General features: G+C 43.2%; 1 protein-coding gene across 3 annotated transcripts in view; it reads left to right on the forward strand.

Moving 5' to 3' along the window:
* LOC147640457 (uncharacterized) overlaps window positions 1-13312 on the forward strand; it is an 85555-nt gene that overhangs the window by 54433 nt on the left and 17810 nt on the right. For all 3 annotated transcript variants that reach the window (XM_086780868.1, XM_086780863.1, XM_086780874.1), the window contains one exon: window positions 11626-11694. In XM_086780868.1, coding sequence (XP_086636994.1) covers window positions 11626-11694 — 69 coding nt within the window. The remainder of the gene's footprint in view (window positions 1-11625; window positions 11695-13312) is intronic.

Here is a 13312-nt window from a genome sequence, read left to right on the forward strand (position 1 = left end):
TAATTCTATTCCACCGCTAATGGAAATGCGTAAGTTTATGAATGGACTTCAATCTAAGCTTATGCAAGCAGTGTATATGGCTGGTCCGAAATCTTTGGAAGAAGCCCTAGACAAAGCTTTGCAAGCCGAGGCTTTGTACATGCCTTGGATGGTGGGCAAGACAAAGAATGATAACCGGGATCCACCTCAAAAGAAGAAGTTTAAAGACGGATCCCAATCAAGAACTGAGCCTCAAGAGAAGAAGGATAGGAATGGGGACAAACCTCCACTTTTTCAAAGGAAATTGTCACACAAGCAACTTGAGGATTATGTCATGGAAGGGAAGTGTTTTCAATGTGGAAAGAAGGGACACATGGCTGTAAAATGTTCTAAGAAGCCAAAGCAAAAAGCCAAGCAAGAGACTGGAAGATCATTAGATTGACATCATGCCAGGAAGTTGATCAAGTGTTTTGCAGTGGTGGTTAGTCCATTGCATGATTTGACAAAGAAAGTTGTAGGATTTCGGTGGACCAAAGCTGAAAAAGGATCCTTTGAAGCATTGAAATTTTATGCTAGCAAAGGACCGGTATTGATTATTCTAGACTTGTCAAAGCCTTTTGTGGTTGTATGTGATGCCTCAGGAGATTGCATTGGAGCCGTCTTGAACCAAGAGGGCCATGCTGTGGCCTATGAAAGTCGAAGACTTCAAGGAGCCGAAAAGACCGCACCCACATATGAGAAAGAGTTGATGGCTATCGTTCATGCATTGAAGATTTGGAAGCATTATCCTATGGGTGTTGAGTTTGTTATCAAGGCGGATCATCAAAGTCTTAGGTACTTCATGTCTCAACCCAAGATGTCAGAAAAGCATATTAGACGGGCTAGTTATTTGGCTCAATTTCATTTCCAGATTATGCACTCTCATGGAAAAGACTAACAAGGTAGCGGATGAAAGATCGTTATGCTTCCAATGAGGATTTCAAGGACATTTGGAATAGATTGCAGAATGGAGATTTGGTGACCTCTTATGTCATCAAGGAGGGTTTCCTTATGATGCAACCTCGTTTATGTGTGATAAAGGATTTGAGGCCAAAAGTGATGGAAGAATGCCATGCTCCACCCTACATGGGGCCTAGAGGCATCTTGACTAAGATTCAAGCTTTGGAGAGCTACGTCTATTGGCCTAGCATGAGAAAAGACATAGAGTGATATGTTCAAGAATGATGGGTACATCAGAAGGTCAAGTTTGATTGACAAAAGCGGGTAGGACTATTGCAACCATTGCCGATTCTGAATATTCCATGGGAGAAGTATGCCTTTGGTTGAGTATGCTTACAATAACACCGTTCATTTATCTACAGGCAAAGCTTCTTTTGAGATTATCTTTGGCAAACCATTATTGTTGCCCGTGCTTAGAACCAAGGAAGAGATCTTCCATGTTGATGAGTTTTTTCGAGACTTGGATACAACTTTTGCACAGGTCCGAAATTCTATTGAGACATCTCAAGCCAAGCAAAAAAAGCTGCAGATAAGCATAGAAGGAAGGTCTCATTTTTGAAGAAGGAATTGGGTCTTGTTGAGGTTCAAGAAAGCAAGACTTAGGAAGTCTAAAGCCAAGGAGCACAAGGACCCAAAGTTTGCTCCTAGGTATTATGGACCTTTTCTGATTACAAAGAAGATCAACGATGTATGTTATCGGTTGGACCTTCCAGATCATTGGAGGATACATAATGCCTTCCATTTCAGTTTATTGAAACTATGTATGGGACCACCCCAGAGGAGCCTGTAATGGAGGATCCACCAGAGGTGGAAGAGCAAGAAGAGTTATTGCAACCAGAATAGATTGTGTTTTATTCTGTGAGAAAAAGAGGAAAGTTTATTCTAGTCAAAAAGTTTCTCTTGAAATTCAAGAATTATTCGCCATTGGATGCCAAATGGATGCCAGAGGAGTACTTACAGCACTATCCAGAGATACTTCGAGCTTATGAGGAAGCGGTTGGTCCAGATGTATTTGAAGTACACGCATAGACGTCTTGCGAACAAGACAGATTCAAGAGGGAGGGATTGTACATTTAGTCCTCTTCATTGTATATATATACTGGAATGTAATTGATCATTATTTTGCTTATGTAATGGTTAATTGGATATGTTGGGTCGGTTGCATACCAATTGACCATGGGAGCAAGATTTGTATTTGGGTGGCAATGATGCCAGATGACCCATTGGGCGGCCTTTGTGCTAGATGCCTTGGATTTGACAGTCGGGCGGCCATAGTGACGAGATGGCTTAGATGACTGTTGGATTTCATAATCGGGTGGTCAATGCGACCAGATGGCGCAGATGACTATTTATGAACACTCGGGTGGTCATAGTGACCAGATGGCCCTGATGATTGACTAAGTGGTTTCCTTGGGGAGCTAGATAACTCAAGAGCGGTTTCCGATGAGACTTGATCGTAGTTGCATTCCGTACCCGTACTCATCCGATGTGTACCTTCAGCACTTTCCGTACCACTCCATACGTACCGTATCTTGTACGGATAATGTCTTCATACCAAATATAAGGTTCAATGTACAACACTTATTTGGCCCGTTTTTAAATTATTTTAGTCAGTGGTTATTGCTCAGTAGTTAATAGATTAGTTTTCATTTCAGTATTATCAGTCTTTCATGCTATTTTTTTATGGATGCTATTTCTTATTTCACTCGCACGCGCACGCATATATATATATATATATATATATATATATATATATATATATATATATATATATATATATATATATATATATATATATATATATATATATATATATATATATATATATATATATATAGTAAAAAACGTGAATGCACTTAAAGTACTTATCTTGATGCGTACTTTACGTACTCGTATCATACACGTACCATACCGCACCTTACCTAAAGTACTCAACCACTATGGACCTGATGCTCGGCCATGACAGGACAATTCATGAAGAGGAGGATCTTTACATGTGCATTGCATACTGATGTATGTTTGAATTTCTTTGACTTTGTGTGTTGTTTTTTTATGCGTGGACAATGCTTGGATTTATGGCATGTGATAGTCCACTAGGCTCCAGACAACTTGGCCAGTACCTCGATTACCCCGTAGACGCGAATGATGCATACCTGTTTGTTGACTAGCTTCTGTCTAGTTTTTAGAGCAGGTAAGAATGGATTTATTTTGTCTAACACATGTGACAAGTCATGAAGAAGAACCATCAATGACAAAACCGTTGGTCAAAGAAAAGTCATTGAGATGTTGCCAGATGAGCAGATGACATCACAGATATGGGGATGTCGAGATGTACAAGACTCACCAGATTGGGCTAGTACTTGGAACATATGGATATGCTTGGTACACTTGTATTCCGCTGTTGAGGACAACTGCGATATAAGAGGGAGGGATTGTAACTATTTGGCCTCTCTATGCACATGATGGAACCCTCAAGGGTCAGAGATGGGTAAGCACGTCGGTGATGTGTAGATCATGCAAATGATGAGAGAGTTTGATTGCCTGCCCTTGGATGGCGGCAGACACTGACTGCGTATCCCATTCCATCCCCTATGCTACACTCAAGGGGAAGGAGAAGATCATCGCACCACTCTTTGGCGTGGATGGCCTGGAGTGCTGAAAAACCACACAAATATGAATGGGAGACATCGGAAGAAACTATAATCCTTTGGTTGCTTCCCCGAGGCGGGCCGCTAGGTGACTTTGGTAGGAGAGCCCTCGCCGAAGAGGCGTGTAAGCCTAGCGGGGCGTGCCGTGAGAGACTCAACCACATGTCCAAGAGATAAAGATATAGAGAGAGAGGGGAGAGAGAGAAGGGAATAGGGATCTTGCTCAGTACACCACACTGAGTGGGGGACAGGCCTCACCCCCTTTCCTGAATTTATTTAGGAAAAATCCATGGGCATGCTGGCCAGGATCAATACAGTCAATGAAAACAAAACAAATAGATATGCCGATGTAGGATATCCAAGTCGATGTCGATGTTCAGGCACAAGATCTTTGATGCCGAGCACACCACGGGGATGACCCACAAGTATCTCTCACCGGGCTAGTGCCAAATCCAATATCCAAATCCAAACTCAATGAATCCAAGTCGAAGTTCCAAGTCCAGATCAATTCCGAAACCAAGTCCAGATCAAGTCCAAGTTCAAATCCATGTCCCAGCTTTATTTCTAAGTTCCATGCCCAAGCTCTATGTCCAAGTTCATATCTAAGTTCAAGCAGTCGAAGTTCCCATGAGTAATCTCCACAACTCCTACAACCTTGTCGATGAAGAAAACCATGGAAAACTCATTTTGGCAAGAAAACTGATGTAAAACTTGTTTTAATGGTTTTTGGGTGATAAAAACATCCAAAAAGCAATTTTTAGGGTTTCTAAAATTTGTCCGTATAGATCCGTACACACGTTCATATTGCCCATGCATATGCCCATACAAGTCTAGGGCTGACCGTACGTCTGAAAAGCAAGTTGGAGAAGGTGTTGATGGCGAAGAAGAAGCTCTTCATGATCATAATGATTCCCATACACACTCCACGATCTCCTTCATGATGCTACAAGAGAGGTTCAAGCCTTTTTATACTTGAAAAGGGCTTTGCTTTTTGCCAAAAGCTTGTTCATGCTTTTACTTTGCCTTTTTATGCTTTGCTTTTTCCTTTATAATAAAATATTACTCACTTTTGTCAAAGTTCTTAAACTTTGCTTTTCTAACTTTAGGGCCTTGCTTTTTGGCCCTAGAGCTGCTTTTTGAGAAAGCGCCTTTTAGCTTTTTGGTCCGACTCAGTCTCCTCTTTCCAATGGTGCCCTTGGCTCACGGTCAACCTCATTTGACTTTTTGCTTTTTCTTGCTTTTTGACCAAGAATGGTGGTTTTTCTTAATCAAACCTTATGGACCCTGTCCCCATGTCTTCTTCCACTTGTCTGGTGTTTGAGCATGGGTTTCATCATCTGCAATAGAGCTAGAAGGGCCAAACAGTTTCATTCCTTATGGTGGTTTTTCTTAATCAAACCTTATGGACCCTGTCCCCATGTCTTCTTCCACCTGTCTGGTGTTTGAGCATGGGTTTCATCATCTGCAATAGAGCTAGAAGGGCCAAACAGTTTCATTCCCTTCCTCTTATATCGCAGTTGTCCTCAACTGCGAATTGCAAGTGTTCCAAGCACATCCATATGTCCTTGGTACAAGGTTGCAGCCGTACGTACGCACGGATCGATCCATACCGTACGGATCGTACTGTACGGATCCGTACGTTTATTTAAAAAAAAAAAAACCCCCTTTTTGACCTTCAACGTACGAATTTGGGCTTATTTCAGAATTTCGCCTGCAGTGCTCTGTTTCGCTCTGTCTTTGATACTGTGCACATTGCAACCAGGTAATTCTCACGCTCTCTCTCGCTCATGGCCTTGGTCCCTCATGATGCATCTCTGTCTCGTACTACTGTACTCTCTCTCTCTCTCTCTCTCTCTCTCTCTCTCTCTCTCTCTCTCTCAACCGCGAGCGGCCAATGTACTACATGATTAATCTCGTCTCTCTCTCGCTCCCTCCCGAGTCCCTCTCCCTCTCTCTCTCTCTCTTTCCTCCTTTGGAGTATGCTCTAAGCTCTCCCTCTCTCTCTCTCTCTCTTTCTTCCTTTGGAGTATGCTCTAAGCTCTCTCTCTCTCTTTCTTTGTGTCACACAGCTTCCAGGATCCAATATGCCGAAGCCATGGAACCCCTACTGGCAGGAGCACACCAATGTCATCCAGGTTTTGTGATTACTAATCAAATGCGTATTAGCAAAGACCTTATTAGATTGTCTTGTAGGTCTCTCTCACAATTTAAAATGTATTTCGATCTTTTTATGTTTATTTTGATTTGAAATGCCATATAGATTGATATTTTTTATAATGGTACGTATTTTTACGTACACAAAAATTTTATCTGTACGGAACAACGTACAAATACGTACCGTACATTACGTACACATCAACCTTGCCTTGGTATATCCATATGTTCCTAGTACAGCCATATGTTTCAAGGTACATCAAGTACATCCATATGTTCCAAGATACTCCCCATCTGGTGAGCTTGTGCATCTGGTCTTTCTCCATATCGGTGGTGTCATCTGCACATCTGGCAACATCTCAATGCCTTTTTTTTGACCGATGCCCTTGTTCTTTATGGTACATCTTCATGGCTTGTCATATATATTAGATATAATATGTGCATACTTACCTCCTGCAAAAACTAGACACAAGCTAGTCAACAAACAAGTATGCATCATTTGCGTCTACTAGGTATTCTTAGTACTCGCCAGGTAGTCTAGAGCCCAATGGACTATCACATGCCATAAATCCAAGCATTGTCCATACATTAAAAACAACACACAAAGTCAAAGAAATTCAAACATACATCAGTATGCAATGCATAAGTAATGATCCTCCTGTTCATGGATTGTCCTGTCTAGTTTTATTGAAACCGTGCTGAGCTATCTGGCCACTAGGACCCCTCAGATTATCCTCAAGGCCATCTGGTCACTAGGACTGCCCAAGAGTTCATCAATAGTCATCTGGGCCATTTGGTCACATTGACCGCCGACTCTGAAATCTATTACAGTTATCTGGGCCGTCTGGTCGCAATGACCGCCCGACTGCGAAATCCAATACAGTCATCTGGGCCATCTGGTCGCAATGATCGCCCGACTGCGAAGTCCAAGATATCTGGCATCGTTGCCGTGTGATGGGTCATGTGGCACCGTTGTCTCCCATATATAAATCTCGTTCGGGCATAGTTGCCGTCCAATGGATCATGTGGCATTGTTGCCTCCCATATACAAATCTCATTCTGGCATCGTTGTTGTCAATGGGTCATCTGGCATTGTTGCCTCCCATCATAGTCACCAGAAACGTTTTGGGATTTTTGACGTTTCGGAGTTTTTGAGGTTTCGGGACAAAACGTTTCGCCTTTCAGCTACTAAGAAACACGGAGGTTTCGTAATTTGTTCTATATACAATAAAATGGTTTAGAACTTGTAGTTTGTAGAATTATTTGTAGGCCTACCTAGTGCTAGCTAGGCACTTAAAATATGGTAAAAGCTTAGGCAATTGTAGTCACAATTGGACAATTGGGGGGGGGTTGTGGAATTGTGACTCGTGAGAAATTGGGCAATTGTGAGAAATTGGGCAATTGGAAATTTAGGGAATTGGGAATATTGGGGAATTTGTGAGAAATTGGGGGAGAGAGGAGGAGGAGAAGGAGGAGGAGGAGGAGAAGAGGTGATTGGAGATCACGTGAGAGAGAGAGAGAGAGAGAGAGAGAGAGAGAGAGAGAGAGAGAGAGGATGTTTGGGTTGCACGCCGAGAGAGAGAGAGAGAGAGAGAGAGAGAGAGAGAGAGAGAGAGAGAGAGAGAGAGAAATGAAATGAAATGATATATTAACGTCTTCAAAAGGCCAAAATGACCTATGAGACCAAAAAGGTTACAACAATTTGTGGATCTGATACAATGTCTGTGTAAGAAAAGCTAAAAACAACTAACTGAAACTGAAATAACTATGAGGAAAAGTACGGTACTAGGAGCTCCTAATGGATAACATCTGGGAGGAAAACTCCAGCAACAAAGGTAAGCATCATACACATCACTATCCAAAGAAGTCTCTCATCGGTCGATGGGGGATATCCTCAATGTCCTCCATGGTGAGTACTTTGATTGGACGTCTCCCATGCCGTGCTAGTATGGTCCTGATCCTGTGTTGTAGTCTCCGCCGGTGTCGAGATGGGCCTCTCATCTTGGGGCGCCTGGACCGCCCCAGCTCTATAGCCCGATCAATCAGTGTACCTCTAGTGCGGCTATACTCTGGGGCTAGCTGCAATGCCTGCTGGCCTGACTGCTCAATCTCTGGTCGAAAGAAGTCTGTAATCTGCCTCTGTAGGTGTCTCTCCCTCTCTGTGCCCCTCCCTCTCAAGAGACCCTCTCTATGTCTACAAAGCTCCAGCAAGTATAATCCGAGGCATCTCTGATCCTGGTATCTCATGACTCTAGAAAGTGGTCCAAAACCCTCTCTAAACAGGCAGTGAAAACGGCCTCGTATCTCATAATATACTGGACAGTGACATATGTAATGTAACTCTGTCTCTGGCTCCATCTGGCATAGCTGACAAATCCTGGCCTCAGCTGGTACTCCTCTGAATCTGCCAGTCTCAATCTCTAGCTGGTGTGAGGATGTGCGCATCTGACCAATAGCACACCGTACCCCATGAGAAAGATGAGTATCCATGTAGCTGGGTCTAATCACAAACCCATCCTGCGTGAGCTGGAGAAGATGATCTCTATAGAAAGCCATCTTCGTACCAAGCTCGTGTGTCGGCTGTATCCATGTCCTCCTAGTGTCCAGCTGAATCAAGTCCTGCCTGATAAGTCTGGTAATCTCTGCCCGTGTGAGAGAGAGGGAGGGTACATCCAGGGAGTACTGAAATGGAGGTAGCCTTTCCATACTAAAGCCATGCAACTGGAACCAAGCTGTCATCTGTGCATACCAACATGATCCGTCTCCATGTAATGCCAACTGTCGTGAAGACTCCAGGGCTAAGCGAGCATATCTGTCTCTAGGGAGAGCCCAAGTGCTATGTATAAAGGAGACTGATCGAGTGAGTGCCTCTAGTACCAATGGGGGGGAAGCCATCTCTGCACGGATAATATCATGTGGTACGGAGGCCTTGGCCCTAATCATCCGGGAAATCATAGAAACCAAGGGCCTCTCCATATGTCTCCATCCATCAGTGCTACCAGCTCGGCTGTGGTGATCTACTGAGGGTCCCCATATCTCCACTCCATACAGCATGGCTGAAGTGACGAAAGTGTCAAAGAGCCAGAGCTTTGTTCGAGGTTCTTGAAACTGAACCTGCGAACACATCCTCTCTAGTCTCCCCAATGCTGCATAAGCTCTGGTCAATCTGGTATCCGCTGCTCTCCTCAAGGAAAATAGTGGGCCACTGAAAACCACACCAAGGTAAGTATATGCATCTGAGAGAGAGAGAGAGAGAGAGAGAGAGAGAGAGAGTGAAAGCCCAACATTAAAAAAAAACACTTAGATAATTTTTTTTAAAAAAAGACAATTTGTTTTTTTCAAAAACGAAAAAAAATTCCCGTTTTTGAAACGCGTTAGTTGTCACGGTACGAAAATATGATACTGTACGGGAGTTTTTGGTACGATATGAAATTTTCGGATACTGTACGATAAAATATGGGTTTTTTTTTAACACTTACAAACTATGGAGCTTCAAGCTTGAATGTAAGGTAATGTTGGGAGGGGAGGAGTCTACAATGCTTGAGGAACCAGAACATGGAGATGTGTCTCTCCCAGTTGGATCTCCAACTGTCTCCAAAAAGAACCTTCAAGGCTGCATGGGTAATGCAATACCAAACGTCTCCTAGTGGACTATCCTTGCACAAATACGAGGAGTGCATCTAGGGTGATAGGTTTGGGGACTCCTCTCTAGATCAAAATGGCCATGTCCAAATCTTCTCCCTCGTACATAACTTGAGGATCTGACTGTCTAGCCTACCTATACCAGGGATCTCCAAGTGATGTAGCAAGATTCTCTCATCCTACCAATCAAGTGTACACTATTAGTCTACCGTGGTAGATTTTTTAGGTCTCTTAGCAATCCCATATGGAATACTGAGTGGACACGAAAGTTACGAAGTATTGCGGGCATTTGGGATCTTCTTAAAGCAGGATTTCTATATTTTTAAAAGCATTTGGAATTTTTTTCTCAAGGTGTGTGGGGGGGAACTAGTACTATACGAAACCGGACGATATCGTACCGTACCGTATGAACCGTACCGTACGAATGGGTTCGTACGGTACAAGAAACAACTATGATCACAAGACGTCTATATATGTACTTCAAATACATATGGACCAACCACCTCCTCATAAGCTTGAAGTATATCTAAATAGTCCGAAGTACTTCTCTGGGATCCATTTGGCATCCAATAGCAAATAATTCTGGAATTCCAAGAGGAACTTTTTGACCACGGTCTTTTCTCTTTTTCTCACAAAATGAAACTCAATCTCTAATGACTCTTCCAGCCGTGGTGGATCCTTCAAAACGAGTTCCTTTGGGGGTAACCTAGTCATGGTTTCAATAAACTGTCATGGAAAACATTATATATCCTCCAATGATCTGAAAGGTCCAACCGATGACATACATGATTGATCTTCTTGGTAATCCCATAACAGATGCCATTTTCTAGGATCTCTAAGACCTTGTATATTATATGTTGAAAAATGATAGGAGCATTTATGCGTATATACAAGAAGTTGGTTGGACATATGTACATTCTTTTGTAAATTATGCAAAATCTGAACACTAGGTGGACATATCTACATCCTCCTGTAGATCATGCAAAATTTGAACACCTCCTTTTACTATTAGACTCCATGAAAAACCAGCATCAACATGTGTGGAGGATGGGGCTTTATTAAGAGCTAGCTGTGGATCAACCCAATTTCTTATCTGAAGCTGTCTTGGCCTGGGGGAGATAATTTTTTTGGGACGGGGAGTCTCCCCACCTTCATCATCTGAGACCCCTTTATCTTGAGGCATGTTGTTTTAGACATTGGTTTTCTGTTGACCACTTTGAGATTGGGTGACAACACCTTTACCTCTTGTCTACATGACATGGATTACATTGACTGCTTTAGCATCAGATTTCTGGGCAGACATTGGAGGTGGTGGAATCGAATCCGCTGGGGGTTGTAGAGCCAGTCCTTCCAATTGGCTGTTCAACCATTTGCCTACATCTTCAGCAGCTAGCACCTTTCCTGGGAAAAGGAGGATCACTGCACATTCCTGATTTCCGGGAGGATCACATCCTTAGGAATAGTGCATCTAATAGAGGGCTTAGGCTTATCCCAGTTGATTCTTCATGATTCAAAGTCCTTGTGCAACACATCATACAAAAACTGAGCATTAGGATTGGAAGCATGCATAGCAGACTCCTTGAGCTTCTTAGGGTTCGAGGCGTCGTGAGGCTTGTCGTTTTTTCAAGCATAATGGAGGATCGAATCCGAGTCCGCCATGACAGCAAGAAAAGAACATACACACACACACACACCCTCACAGCACACACACACAAGCCAAAAGGCTGAGAAGAAACAAAGACTGCTATGAACAAAAATAGACGACAAGCAGGCAAAAAGGGAAGGAGGGGAAGGGCGACAAACAGCAGGAGAAAGTGGAAAAGCTACTGCAAGGAGAGACTACAGCCGATAGGAAGAACAATCGACTGACAGTACTTCAACAGTCAGCGTGCCCAGAAGAGAGGATTAGTGCTAACACCAGCAAGAAGAAAGCGATGACCCACTGAAATGGCCTCACCCACGCATGACGCACGCACGCGCGCACATGCATATATTATATATATATATATATATATATATATATATATATATATATATGTATAGAGAGAGAGAGAGAGAGAGAGAGAGAGAGAGAGAGAGAGAGAGAGAGAGAGAGAGAGAGAGAGAGAGAGAGAGAGAGGTTGATTTGATTTAGCAACAGTGGTGTAATGAATGCGTAGCAATGATTATGCTTATCAAGGCATCATTACGATTGTAAATGCAGACTTCATGGAGAACGAAGCAAGCTTTTCTTTGAGCTACTTCGAGTTCTTAAGTTATTTGATCCAAAATGGTAAGCTGTTTTTTTTCATATGTATACTCGCCTTGTTCTATAAAAAATTTTAACAGCTGCACGTAACTTCAACGTTGAAGCTCCCTGCATTCCTTGAGCTTAAGGAAGCTTTCCTTCCATTTGTCGTAAGAAACCTTTTCTTCCATTGTCCTAAGGATCCCTTCTTTTGAGGAGGTGTTACTGGCCACCCCCACAAGGTCACCCTCTTCATGTGGTTGACGGTCCATGGTGGCCTTTGCAGGGTGGATGGACTGCCCACTTGCTGGTGCATTGAGGGAGTCTTAGCACCACTGCCTTTGGGACATCCTGGCTACTGCAGCGGGTGTGTTAGCATATTCATCCCCAGATTCTGCCCATGTATGGTGTCCCCTTTTGATCCCTTGTATGGCCCTTGGTTGTGGGCTGGCCACCCCTATTTTCTTGGTATTTTTCCTAGGTCGGGTGACTTTTCTCGTATTTCTCACTGATGAGACTAGTTTGTCTCTTGCTCGGGATTGCTTTCATTGTAGTATATTCAGCATAGTTGCTTCATATCTCTCTCTCTCTCTTGCACTTCTCAGATCAGCACACTCTAGTGCTTATCTTGCTTCTGCTCTGTGCACTCTTTCATGGTATCATCGCTCTAGGTTCAGAGTTCACTTTGCTGCCCCTAGTTTATGCCCTGTTTTCTGCACCTTAACTTCTGAGTTTTTTCCCCAGATCTGCTGCTGGTTGGCTTGCCTCTTCGAAGCACTTCTCCATTGCAGTTTGTGGTCAATCTTCATCGTTTTTGACCTTTGGGACCCCTGTACACTTGTCGGCCTGGGCTGTTTTTAGAGCAGCAGTACTGTAAGTGCTGCGTTTCCCCTTCTACAAGTGTTTTGTAGATGTTGGTTTGCTGATTTGAGGCTTTGTGGCATCCGGTACCTCTGGAGGATACTTCTTCTTTTGAGTTTGTGCGTTTTTTCTTGAGGAGAGCCCGAGTTACAGTGAGGACTGTCCTAGTTGATGCCTTTCCCTCTTGTACCTTCTTACAACATATTCCCAAGCCCTGTGTGGCTGTCTTTTCTCTCTATATCAAATGAGCATTTTTTGCTTCCCTCTTCTGGTGGCCTCAAGGTTGGAGGTACAATCGACAGAAGCTTCTTCGTTTTTTGCTACAGGAGGATTTTCGGGTGATGTGCAGCCTCTTAGGGCTACATTTTGGTGGGAGGAAGGGATCTACATCAGCGTTTTTTGATTTGGACAGTTTTGAGCATATGAGGTTTGGTCCTATTGGTTGGATCAACGATGACAGTTTCAGATTTGGCTCCCGTACCACTTTCTTGTTATTTCCTGGATGAGGGAGACAAGTTGGATGGTGGTAACTTTCAGTCATGGGAGTTGCAGGTTACTTCTATTCTCAGGGAGTATGGTTTGATGGAGTTTCTCTCATACAAGAATCGGTGCTTACCAGACCTTGCCTTTGCGGAGGATGTGTCGGTGGAGGAAGACTAGCAGAAAGATCTATGGCTTTCTTCTCCTGAATTGTCACGATTCGGTTCTTCGACACTTCATCCATGCTCTTGATGATGCTTCTACTTTCTATGTGTGCCAGTTGCTTTGTGACCTGAATGGTGATCCGGTGATTGGTAGATGG

Source organism: Cibotium barometz, chromosome 3, assembly GCF_041138505.1.
Source record: "Cibotium barometz isolate CiBa-2024 chromosome 3, ASM4113850v1, whole genome shotgun sequence".
In the NCBI taxonomy this organism is placed as follows: domain Eukaryota; kingdom Viridiplantae; phylum Streptophyta; class Polypodiopsida; order Cyatheales; family Cibotiaceae; genus Cibotium; species Cibotium barometz.